The sequence below is a fragment of the Chanos chanos genome, chromosome 4, assembly GCF_902362185.1.
Source record: "Chanos chanos chromosome 4, fChaCha1.1, whole genome shotgun sequence".
Classification (NCBI taxonomy): Eukaryota; Metazoa; Chordata; class Actinopteri; order Gonorynchiformes; family Chanidae; genus Chanos; species Chanos chanos.
This window is the reverse complement of record NC_044498.1, coordinates 37,598,295-37,611,500: the sequence shown is the minus strand read 5'-3', so window position 1 is coordinate 37,611,500 and position 13,206 is coordinate 37,598,295. Positions and strand designations below refer to the sequence as shown.

Genomic DNA, 13,206 nt, shown 5'->3' with positions numbered 1-13,206 from the left:
ATAAAGTGCTGTTTTAAGCTTCAGATAAGCACAGCTCAGTCTTAAAATAGCATCTTATCCTGTCTGTCCATCAATAGAAAACATCTGCTTCCTCAAGCAATAGCAGGTTGTAAGAAGATTATAGGCCTTGACCTGGTCGCCTTCATGTACACACACACGCGCGCGCACGGGAATATGTCCTAAACCTCCACATGGGATCACAGAAGGAAAGGCTTCACTTCTCCAAAAACCATGATCAACACAAGCTTTTGTACAAGAGCAGCTTTCTTCTGGTTTGTTGGTGAGGGTAGTGAATTTGTCTGAAAATATAAAAAGTGTGAGCAGATCCACCAAAAAGCTTTTCTTCAAATAATAAGTAGACACTTAGATACTAGTTGCTGTACTGGAGAAACACACACCTTTGAAAAACACACACACATACACACACACACACACACACACACAAAGTGACATTATGGCATAGAGGGTTGAGTCACACTGCTGCAGTCCTCACTGAATCCAATTAGGGTCTACAAACTTGTCTGAGCCTTTCCTCAACATGAAATCTTTGTTTACACCATCACATTGTATGGCAAACGCAGAACCGAAAGCCTCTTAATTCATTCCCACAGGACACATACTTTGGCTAAAGGCTCTGAACAATGGGATGTGTGCGCGCGCGGGCGCGTTTGTTTGTGTGCGTGTGTGTATATGTGTGTACAGCGTATCTGGGTATCTGTGTGAGTGTATCTGGGAGCAATGGGAGGATGGTGAGAGGTAGGAAAGAGTAGGCTTAGAGCGGTTTTATGAACATTTGTTCCCTTTATTCCAGAGGGACAAAAGGTTGGACGTTGATGGGGTTATGCAACTCCGCTATAATGCTATGATTATAGAGCCTATCCTCCGGGTCAGCACCAGCATAACGGACCCTACATGCATGTTGACACACAAAGTCCAATGGGTCATCATTTTAGGAGCTCCAAAGCCACAGAGAGTTACATCACCATAGCTTCGTTGAGCCTTCAGGATTCAGGGACAGAAATCTGTTTAGAAGCGCTGTCAGTGATCAGAACACAAGTGAAAGTATCTCAGCTAATACAGCTCTCACTAGGGAGTTAGCGATACACAGAGACTTTAACGGTAGCAAATTACCAATATAGAAATTCAAATGAATGCGAATGCAGACAGATGTTTACATCTGTGAATGTATACATGCAGGCCCATGTTAAAATCAGGCCAAACTAACTACAGTGCATTAATCAAGACTAGCCTTTCAAAAAAAGGCCAATCTACTAGGCCACAGAAAGAGGAAACTATAGAGATATGAGCAATGTGTGCTCTAGTGATGCCAGTTGTAACGTTGCTAACTCAGATGCCTGCAAAACCTCCAGAGTAAGTAAATTTTTAGCTAAGTAAGCAACGCTCTCAAAAAAAAAAAAAAAACCCAGAAAAAAAAGAAAAGGACAGAAAAAAGGATGGTGGTAGGGGGTGGGAGTGCATGGAAAAAAACTACAGAAACAGAGAGAGAGAGAGAGAGAGAGAGATTGAGAGAGAGAGAGAGAGAGAGAGAGAGAGAGAGAGAGAGAGAAAGGGGACAACAAAACTAGATGCAATGCAATCAATAAGAGAGGAACTACAGAGGTCAGCAAGTACAGGATTGCTCTTGTTTTCCCTCAAAAAAAAAAAAAAAAAAAACAGAAAAAAGAGTTACAATGCAGTAAGTTAGATATGTGACCTGGAGTTTATGCTGAAGTGCTCAAATGTTAAGCTGTCTATACTGAACTTTCTGACCTTGTGCCAACAGAGACAGCTTTACAAGCCAGCTTAGCAAAGAATGTCAAATAGGCAATAGATGGAATGCAGCAAAAAGCTTAAATATATGTATTAAAAAAAAAAAATCTCATCTAGTCTGAGAAACAGAACCATATGTATTGTGACTTTATCTCTCTGACCCGACGTCACCCACCTAGTGTCCTGGCAGGATAATTATAGTTTCAGAAGTACAGAGGGACATCTCAAATGAGACAGAGCTGCTAAGAACTGTGGCTGTAACATAATCAGGCTCATTAAGTAATGAGATCCAACACACACAAATACACACACACACACAGAGAAAGAGGGAGAGAGAAAGAATATGTTAAACATCTTTGTTTAGACTGACAAGTGCTGGGGTCAAAAAGGCAGTAACAAAAGAGGGCCAAAATCAACTGATTCTAAGATGAAGATGAATCCAAGATAATGAGGCTGTAGACAGCAGTTCTTTCATGTTCTGCCTCTTTCACCAAAGTCTGAGGTCAACGAATCCAACAACCCCCCCCCACCCCTTCCATGGAGATGTCTATAAATTAGACCTGATTATGTTCATGCCACCGTGTCATAGACTCTCACTCTCTGCCCACCCTGCTGTTGATGCAGACCAACAATGATTTTACAAAATCAAGAAATGATTTGCGACATACAAATTTACAGGACAAAATGGCATTTTAGACAGAGTACACCCAGTATCATCAGATTTAGATATAAAAAACACTTCAAGCCTTTTGAAAAAAGAAAAAAAAAAAAAACAAGTCTTTTAATCTTCCACTTCAGAGAGACTGCTGTCTCTGAGTAGCTTTGGCCCAATCCGAGATCTGGGTTGTAACAGCTCTTAAACAAGTCTGTTTAGATCGCTTACGTGCAATTCTGTCTAATCAGTCTCAGTTAATCTAACTATGTAACTGATTAATCTAACTGTACTATACAGGTATCAAGGGTTCACGCAAACATTCAAGACAATGAAAATGAGAGTCCAGGGAGAGTTAAAACCACATGATAGCTGGATAGTTTGTGTTCAGGCATAATTACGACCAGCTATGAGAGAACAGAGGGGCCACATCTTTTCTGTCCTGACTATAAACACTCTCTGTGCTGCTGCTGGCACACACAGCTCAGGAAATGCCTGAGTGGAGAGGAAAAAAAAAGAGGGACAGAGAGAGAGAGAGAGCTAGAGAGAGAGAGAGAGACAGAGACAGAGAGAGAGTGAGAGAGAGAGGGGGCGGCAACGAATATAAGCTAAAAACTATTTTGTCCATTCTACACATGTTTATTTTGACAGGTCCTTGCTGCTCTGTGTGTGGACATTTCCAGACCTCTGGGCCCTTGGTACAGGGTTCTCCTCGAGGGAGATCCCTCTATTTTGAAAGCACAACCCCAAAACAAAAGCCAGGGTTGCCACCGATTCCTTATTGAGACTCAGGTAAAGAAGTAAAAGTTTTTCTCCTCTCCAAGTGAAGTCTATTGCCTATTATTTCTCATCATGCACAAACTACAGATATGGGTAGCACCAACCCAGTTCTCTACTAAAGAATCTGTGCAGGTGATTAATCTAACCACAGGGTTTCTAAGGAATGTCAATTTCTTCCCAAGGAAATCAGTGCCACTCCAGGATATCTGGTAGAGGAAGTAAGCTGAGAAAGAGAGAGAGAGAGAGAGAGAGAGAGAGAGAGAGAGAGATTGAGAGGAAGTGAGTGGGGGTTGATAGGAGTGTGGAAGTTAGAGAGTTGGATGAGGACTGGGGGGTTCCAGGATAATCCACAGCAGGTTATAGTTGTCGTAAATCCCCGGGCAATGGGTCAGGACCCCCCAGCCCCTCCCCTCCCTTCTACTCTACAGCAGGACGCCATCCAAAATACAAGAGTGCAGGGTAAAAAAAAATCAAAGCAAAATATAGCATTTGGACCGTGGATTCGAGACATGAAGCACTGAGAAAGACAATGCAGTTCAACTTGGAAAACCCAAACCAGCCAAAACAACAACAACAGACATTTAACAGATATGTCAGAGGAATTTCCATCTGCCCACACTGACATTTTTGCCAAAAGTATGATAAATTACTAATGACAGTACTATTAAGTCAACACCGTAGTCAGAGTAGCATTTAGGCTGTGTAACGCATGGGCAGATCCTAAATTACCAAGACCTAATTTTGGACAAGCAGCACAGGCAGGAAAGAAACAACAGGGTGATTTCATAACCACAAGCTTATTATTTTACACTCATCAACGTGCAAACCAGCAGACAAACAATAACATCCAAATTAGTTCACATGCTCAATAGCTTTCTTTTCAGTTTATTTTCCATCTGGGGGGTATTTTGTTGAGCAGACTGAAGAGTTTAATAAGTGGTTTACAATGAGTACAGCCAAAAGGATAGAGCCCTGCTATATGCTAAAGGAAGGCTTCCTTTACACTAAAAGGTCAGAGGTTTGTTATTGACTCAATAGACAGAGGTTTGCTGTATAGTATGGCCAATATGTGACATCTCAGAGAAACTCCATAATTAATATTCTAGGAGAGAGTATCGCTGTTGTTACTGTCAAAGGATGTGTTGCTGTTTTCAGACAGACTGCTGTCAGTTCCTGGAGCGCCCCGGAGAACATTTGAGCCATGTCAATAATTCCAACGAAAGGGATTAAATTGGACCCTGCGCTATGCAGCATCAGATTACTGGCTCATCTTCTTTAGAAGTTATGAAATCAGATTAACAAAGCTCCCCTGCTGAGGGAAACAATGCCAAGATGGACAGCTTGTAAAAATCATCTTGTAAAAAATCAAGGGAAAGCTTTGCCTCCGGTCTAGCTGTGAAAATATACCAATTTACATCTTTGTCTACAGGGGATGAAGCTTCTGTTTATAGTCTGATATGCTGATATGTCTAATATTAATCTAAAGCACAAATACATCAATGAATTTAAATCACTTACGGTGACTGAAGTAGATGGAGTAAAAGCTATTGGCATATATTAGAACAAAAATAAGGCCATTTTATAATTTCATGAGTGCATTTGACTGATAATTCTGTCTTAAATGAGATGGCTTAAACCCTCCAAAATTATGAGAAATTTATGGGGATGTCTCTGTGCACTCTACTACTACAGATCTGGAGAGGGCGTGAAATTCGGCTCCTCTCATGTTAATCACTTTGTGCTCTTTGAGCAAAACGACTACTGCCGTGTTTACAGGGGTAAATATCCCGAGGTCAGTTAGTTAAGGAAAACAAACTCAAATGTCAAAACAAAAACATGCTTGTCAAACCGTAGCTACACTGCTGGCTCCGACGCAGTGCCATCCACCTGCAGGCAGGAAGTGACTCATTCAGGCGAGACCAAAGCGCCAGGATGGAGACATAAGCCAGTGGCACAGATTTTAGAACACTCCCTCACTCGCTAAATCATTCACTCCTCTGTTGCTTCAAGCAGGTGAGTCAACAGCACACTCCACACAAGGGTTGTGCTCAGTTTAAAAATTTAGACATGATTCCCAGGTGCCATCTGGCTACTTGACATTAAATGATCTGTAATTTTTTTTTTGGGGGGGGGGGGAGGGGGCTGTGACTTAAATTTCCCTTTGCTTTCTGGCTTGCAGCAACATTCTAAAGGTTCTTTCACTTTTTGTCACTCAAATTTAAAATATTACACCCTTTGAGGTGTACTCAATCATTTCCAGAAAAACCTGAAATGAGCGCATCTATGCTCTATACACACTCACATCCATCAGACTCCTTCCATCAAACCAATGAAAGTTTGGTTTAAAACAATGGATACTGACTGGCTCTGGAGTTCATAGCTGTTGGTTCCTGCCACAACAAACGGAAAGGAGTTGGGGTTGCAGGAAGAAGGAAGCAATGCTAAGGATACATGAAATTGAGACATAACAACTTTAGGTGCATTAAGAGCTTGATTCCTTTCAAATACCTAAACATATGACAACAAAAGCAAGGGCCAAGAAAACACTGTTTACACACACACACTTAAAGTTCTAGTAAAAAGCTGAAAAACATGTCTCAGCACTACAAGATAGTAAACAGCATTATTTCCTTTGATAAAAACAATAACAATGTAATAATAACAACAGCTTAATCCACTATTCACTAAGGCCAATTACTGGCTCAAAGCAAATCTACCACAATCATGTTTTTTCCTACCTGTGCTACACATGATAACGCATTTCCATAATAATTCTTCAAACACGCAGATGAAAAGCACAACATTTCAGCGGAGACAGGGCTAAAGCCTAACCCCAGGCAGAATTCAATCCAACCTGACTCAGATGAAGGTTGCTTGTTCATGGAGACAGTTCTGTCCACTCACATGAAGTGTGCAAGTGTAGACTGATCATCTTGAGCATGCAGACACAGGACAATCAAAAACAGCTGAAAATCTTAATTAAATATGAACGAGTTCTGACTCAGAGCATAGTCCCATGCTGTGTCAAACACAAGCAAAAGGGTTTGTACAATATCCACTGACAGTGTGCGGTTCTGGATCGTAATGTAAAGCAGCAGTTGTTGGTCAGGCCGGTTAGTGTTGCTGTAAAACTTTAACTCTGAGTCAAGATATCAAGGAATGCACTTCAACGAAAAGTTTAAAATACTCCAGATTTAGGACTGAATCTCAGATAAATAGATATCTAACGTAAAACCTCTAATTAGTTACAGCCATTGTGTTTTAAACATTATTTCAGACATTACTTTAGCATCTTAAACATAACTTTAGCATTATAGACTAAAGAATCTTAAAAACATGTTTATTAAAGTATGTTTAGCGTAACTGAGAGAACCGCCACCGGTTCTGTTTGTTTTTGTGTCTTTGTTTGTTTCGGTCATGGTATTAGAAGCTGGCAGAAGGCTTTTAGTCTCTTAGGAGAGAGATGCCAAACATTGCAGCATACCACAGCACAGTCTTCAGTCTACTTAACACTGATGTGAAAGGTCGTAACCTCTGGGTCTGAGATGTCAAGAGGCTTAGCCTGCCATGAACCCGCTGCTCAGAGTTTAGCCATAAACATCATAAACGCCAGACAATGAACAAAACGTGATGCATCTAAACATCATCCAATCAATTCGCGACAGCTGATCCCCCTCAAAATAGCCTGGAAAGAGAGGGATTAATTCACTGAACTTTTTTTTTTCTTTTTCAAAATAGGATTTGTTGTGAAGAGTTGAAATTATGTTTGCTTCTACAGAAAAGTTCTATTAAGCACTTCATTCTCCTGTGTCCCTCTCTACTCAGCAACATTCACGTTGCACTGGTCAGCGTGTCGGCTCAGAGAGAGGGAGAGAGAGAGGGAGACTGAGAGAGAGAGAGAGAGAGAGAGAGAGGGAGAGAGAGAGAGAGAGAGAGGGAGAGAGAGAGAGAGAGAGAGGGAGGTGAGTAAAGTAAGAAGAAGTAGAAAAATGCTCTGCCTAAAAGCACAGCCAAATGTTCTCCCCAGAGCTCAGGCCTCATGCTTAATGACTGTGAAGGAAAGCGAGAGCAAGGGTAAAATATTCAACACAAAAAGAGAATATCTGATAAAAACACATCTACATGACAGAACCAAACTGTCAGTTTCACCTGTAAAACAAAAATCCCACGCTATAATACAGCGTGTTACCGCACAGAGAGTCGATGATTTTGTATACAACATAGAATTCTTTCAAGATCTTTCTTTTTTTGATGTTTATAGAAAAAAACATTTGTAGTTTGTTGAAAAACTCTGGGTTCACAGGAAGGACATCGCTACCAATCTAGATGTCTCTATTCTGAACAAACTGGGACAGTAAATAAACTTTTTTTTTTCTCTCAGATCCTGCAGTCAACCACTTTAAACACAACAGGAGAATGTCGTATGCCTGTCATCCAGTAACAAGCAGAACTGCGCAGGGCCTTATCTAAACTCCCCAGATATCAAATTTTTCATAAAAACAAAAATAGACAGACTGAAATGAGTCTGTCTCAGCCACTTTGCTTTATTTGTCTCCGTGTGTTTTCATCCAGAACAGTATTTGTGGTGGGCAGACAGCCTGGCAAGATCTTGGCCATTTAACAATTCTAAATGTCCACTAGACAGCTGTAGTCCAACCAGGACTGTCCTGCCCAGAATGGTGCCAATACCTATTCAACCTCTAGTCACACAAACCTGTTTCCATGCCAACCACAGAACTGTCAGACATCATGTCACCATGCTTGCCACGGCAACTAAAATCAAAGTTTTGGGCACCCACCAGCTATCAGAGACAAAAAAAAAGAAAGTATGAGGGGAAAAAACGAAAAATAAAACAAGAAATGTGACACTCAGTACTCTAACATACCGTATGACAAAAGCGCCGGTAAATTGCCTTCTTTGATTTGGCTCCATGTTTTGTTTCCTTTGAGTGTGAAATCCTGGTGTATATTTGAATGGTAAACAGAGAGTTTAAGTGAAAGTGTGTTACAGCAGCAGAGAGAGAGAGTGAATAGGAGGATCTTCCCTGAAGAAGGGTTTATGTGAGAACAGGCAGATTAACATTCTAGAGACATCCCATGTGCAGTTGTTAAACACTGCAGGAGATGAATTCATAGCACACTGACAACAAAACACTAAGCCACAAAGCAACCTGAAATCATATAAATGGAATGTCTTTCTTGGTACAGAATCCAGAGCGTGGCTTTGTTTCAAGGAGTGGTCCTCTCTGGAAATACCGCCGAGGAGCTATCGTTTACAAACCCCAGCTGGAGACACAGGCGTCCGTCCACATGTGTTAAGGGGAACAGCTGCATTAGGAAGCCCCGCCCATGAAACTATGCCAGGGCAGCAGACCAAGCTAACGCTCAGCGTGGACGCCCAGGTTGGAGCTCCATCTCTGCATCTAAAACTGACTGAGTGGTGTGGAGGTTATCCGCTCTTCTTCCACATGCCGCTTATTTTAAACTTATATCCTTTTAAAGCTATTTAGGAAAATCCAAATCCAAGTGGTCATGATTCAAATGGATAATTCATGTAAAACCTAATAAACAAGACAGGGCTATCAGGCCTACCTGTCTTGATGGGTCCGTCTCTGTGATAGAGCTTGCTGACAAGAGCCGCTGTGATGCAGGCAGTGCCACAGAGCAAACGCGTATATTTTCTCGGCCTGATCCAAGAGAACTACTCAAGTAAAGAGGAAATTAAGACTGAAACAAATAAGCTAATTCCCTCCTCAATCTGACACAGTTTATAAAAAAAAAGGTGGAAACTAATTTACAATGAAAAATAATTGCTTATATTGATCCAAGGTATAATCTTACAAAACAGAGGATAGACTTAGAAAGTCAGTCTCAGAAACACACCAGATTACCAAGCTAACCTGACATAAACATGCATAAACAGAAAACTGGAAAAATCCCCTTCCTTACATTCCCACCCATTTTTTTTCACATGGCAGTCAACAGAAAAATAACTGATTTAACAGAGAGACAGGACAAGTAATGCAGTAACATTCCATGAACAGTCATAAAACGGACTTTTAACATGAATCTGTTTCTCTGACTCCTTTCCAAATTGCTCACAGGATCTGCAGAAGCCTGAGTATTACATGCTAACACCGTCTACTCCCAACCACCAAAAAACAGTCATACTAAACAGACTCAGGAGACCAGACTGGAAATACCATTTCAGCTGTGTCCGGCAGCCCATTTATCTAGTCTGGACTGAGAGAGATGCCTCATGTCTGCAGAGCAGATTGGACCAGATCTGTGTGTGCTCCACACTCTTATTATCAGTCTCAAAGGCAGCCCGACAAGACCAAGCACTCAGAAGCGAGAAAATCAACAGGAACAAAAAGAAAAAAAAAAAAAGAGATATCCAAAAGTCCAACATGCAGATAAAGGAATGTTATGCTGCTTGGGTACATTCGAGATTTTTTATTGTTAATTTTCTTAAAACGGAGCATTAAGTTTCACTTATGCCGAGACACAGGGACATTATGAGTTCAAGTCTATTAAAACAAACACATTTGGACGTAAACACTTGACTTACAGCTGTCAATGTATAAACATGAAGACTGCTCCATTGATTTTCACCTTAACCACACTGTCAAGTCCAATAAAGGGGTCAATAAGGCAAACAGCACCGGGAAGAGAGATGAAATAAACAGGCAATGTGACATTTTCCCTCATCTTTGCCAAAGCACAGAGTACATTATACTTAATGGATGCATTTCACAGCAGGAGGTTACTCTTGAAAGCCTCCAGTGCCTAACCACAGAATCACAAACTACTTAAGCATCTCCCAAAGCAGACCGGTACCCTCTACAGAAAAGATCCATAAAGCCTACCTCTCTCCATCAGAAACAACAGACTGAGCCTTGTAAACACAGCAATTATAATTCAATAAAAGTTCACGCATAACTCATCCTTTACATTAACAGTTCTCCAGCGTAAACCGAATGATTGTGTCGTGATTTATTAGACTGTTGTTGTCAGTATTTTTGTGGTTTTGCTTTTTCCTCCCAATACAGAAGACCCATAAGCACCACTCATTACTTGTAGCTCTATAATAAACTGCACAACCTCTATCATGACTGAAAAACACAAAAGCTATGGGAGGTATGTTAACTAGAAATTGAAAAGTGGACTTAAAGGACATTTAAGTCTTTCTCATTGTATGAGCATCTCAACACTGAATCAGTGGGGAGGTAACAAAGTATGCATTAGTGAAAGGCGATGGGATCACAGCCTTATACCAATAATGCATTGACTTTGCAGCTCTGATTTTAGATCTCATTAAATAATAATAATAAAAAAAAACAGGAGGGCCATCTTTTTAACTGGTCATGATTTGTTTTCACTATGTAAATATGTGAACAATTCACAGACATATACACACACACACACACACACACACACACACCAGGGAAAAGCCACAGAGCAGCCACTAGGGATCCCCCACCCCTCCCCCATCACTGCTGGGTTGTGGGACGCATCTAGGTCAAAGCTGATTAATGTGCCCACTGCTCCTATGAGGCTCTCTGTCAGGTGCCCAGGCAGTCTCCACTGCCTGCGCTTACGCAGACAGGAAATCAGACATGCACACCTCTGCACAAACCATCACAACGGGAATTCATTCAGATCTCCTGTGAGACGGCAACAAATTTGAATATAAACCCAATTAACCCTGTAGGGGTGAAACAGGATGCCCCCCCCCCCCCCCCCCCCCCCCCCCCCAATTACATCCTGCCTCTGTAGACTAGTGATAGGACAATATTAGAACAAAAATTCTCTTAGTGTAATGTGTCAGTAAAGATGAACATCAGTAAATGGAGGTGTCATTAATGGACACAGGATATAGACCTGATACATAAACAGTTTGACTAAGTCAAAAAAAATAAAAAATAAAAAAATTGAACCTATATATATATTTTAATATTGCTAGGCCGGACATGAAATTAATATTTATGAAATGTAAGGCTAATATGTGTTGTGAGATAATTTTGTCCGAAAATTAAATATACATTAAATATACGTTGATGTATTGGTGAACATGAAATTGTTGTGACACGTGGCTTGAATTAATATTTAAAACAGTAATAGTCTACACTGCCTCCCTAACAGCAAGAAGCACGTCTGTCAGACAAGCGGTCTTAAATTTCCTGAATGTTTGCAGACAAATGATCAGGAGCATGGGTTCTGAGCTGTGATACAAAAACAGCTTTCCCACATCAGCCAATAGAGAGTGAGAAACAGAACTGGCCAAAATTCTCACGGGACCATCTCTGCTCACATCAAAAGTAAATACAAACAAACAAACAAACAAACAAACAACGGAACAACCATCAAATTAATCTGGTAAGCCTGAATGGATTACTGTCCTATGTTACTGTTCTTACTGTATAATAGGTTAGATGAATGTCAGAAGCAAATTACCCGCGGTACAAGAAATGTTATAAATTACAGCGATATCGGTGAATCCACTCAAATCACAACAGGCTACTGACGCTATATACAAGGGAAATTTTTAAAACTGCCGCTATGTACGGTTAAATGTGTTGCTGGACACACTAAAAATAATGGTCAAGTAACACCGACAGTTGGTACGAGCTGTTCTAACATTTTTAACACCAGCCCTGAAACTTCCTTTGGACAGCAGGACTTCGCGAATGACAGAACAGTGAGAGAGCGACTAACTCTTCAACGCCAATAACTTAGAACAATATGGTTATAAACTTTAGACTGCTATCGGAGTTACATTTCTGCCGTTGCACGGTAGTATTGACAACATACATGGAGCCTTCCCCAGACCCATAGCTCGCAAACTGACAACAGGAGTCAAAATAGCAGTCTTATTTTGGGAAAGTGATATGAATGCGATCGTTGAGTACATGCATGCACAACTTACAGCATAGCTACGAATACCATGCACGTGCTTTAGCTGTTATTTTTGTTGTTGTTTATGATCTTGTTTTTATGTGTTTTTTTTCCTGATGAACAACAAATCAAATGACAGCGAATTATCGATGTGACACAGAAACTCTGTCCTCGTGCTGAAAAACTATGCACGGAAAGGCTGACCGAACGCGCTTTCACATCGCTGATCAGTTCGGCAGAACATTCTTATACAAGCTTTACACTTTAAGCGGTAGAATATTTCCTCGTAAGAACTTAACAAGCATGAACATTGTGAATGCACTACCTCGGCACACAGCTCGGAGAAGAACGGTCTATCTCCCAGGTCGCGAAGAGGTTCATAGGGACAGGCATCGGGCCGGTACCCCCAGAACCTAACACAAGGGCCCCGGCGGCCGCTCCAGCCGGGACGGCTGTCGGTGCTGGTCCACCACCGCCGCTGCCAGGGTTCAAGAAGGCGGCCCGAACCCCTCCTCTCTCTAGGGCTGCCGCCATCATCACCTCTGCTGGGTTGCAGCTCAAGCCGACTGTCTGGCAATGAGACTGGCTAACTCTATTGCACAAACTCCCCTCCTCTCTCTACCTCTCTGATTCTCACTGAACATTTAATGAGGCTAACACTCATCCTAGCTGTACAATTTGGCAATCGCGACACTCAAAGGCGGAGCTTTGCAATTTATTTAGGATGAAGCGCAGACTTCCTTGACCAAGCGATAGAGGGAGCCAATTCCGTAAGTTTATCAGTTACGAAAAAACACGAAAACAAAAACACGATTATGCGGTACATTTGGACGGAAATAATGACATATGCGAATGTTGATAAATGGTACATGTCGACAAGTTCCCTGTAAGCGAATTCCTTTTATGTACTGCCACTTGTACTGATCTTTTGCTACTTTATACCTGACCTCATCAAGACAATCTGCGTAATGGACTAATCTCACAAGTTGCCCTCTGATTTTGCTCCGCGGCCTCTGACAGCCACGACGAACAAGAAGAAATTAACACTAAATATCCCTACCTATGAAACTGTCTCACAGTGAACTTGACGGGACACAACTTTGTGT

General features: G+C 41.3%; 1 protein-coding gene across 2 annotated transcripts in view; it reads right to left on the bottom strand.

Annotated features, from left to right (window-relative positions):
- Positions 1-12,637, bottom strand: part of LOC115809319 (phosphofurin acidic cluster sorting protein 2-like) — a 52,445-nt gene extending 39,808 nt beyond the window's left edge. For both annotated transcript variants that reach the window (XM_030770920.1, XM_030770921.1), the window contains exon 1: positions 12,426-12,637. In XM_030770920.1, the coding sequence (XP_030626780.1) occupies positions 12,426-12,637 (212 nt within the window). The remainder of the gene's footprint in view (positions 1-12,425) is intronic.
- Between the last annotated feature and the right edge of the window lie 569 nt (positions 12,638-13,206).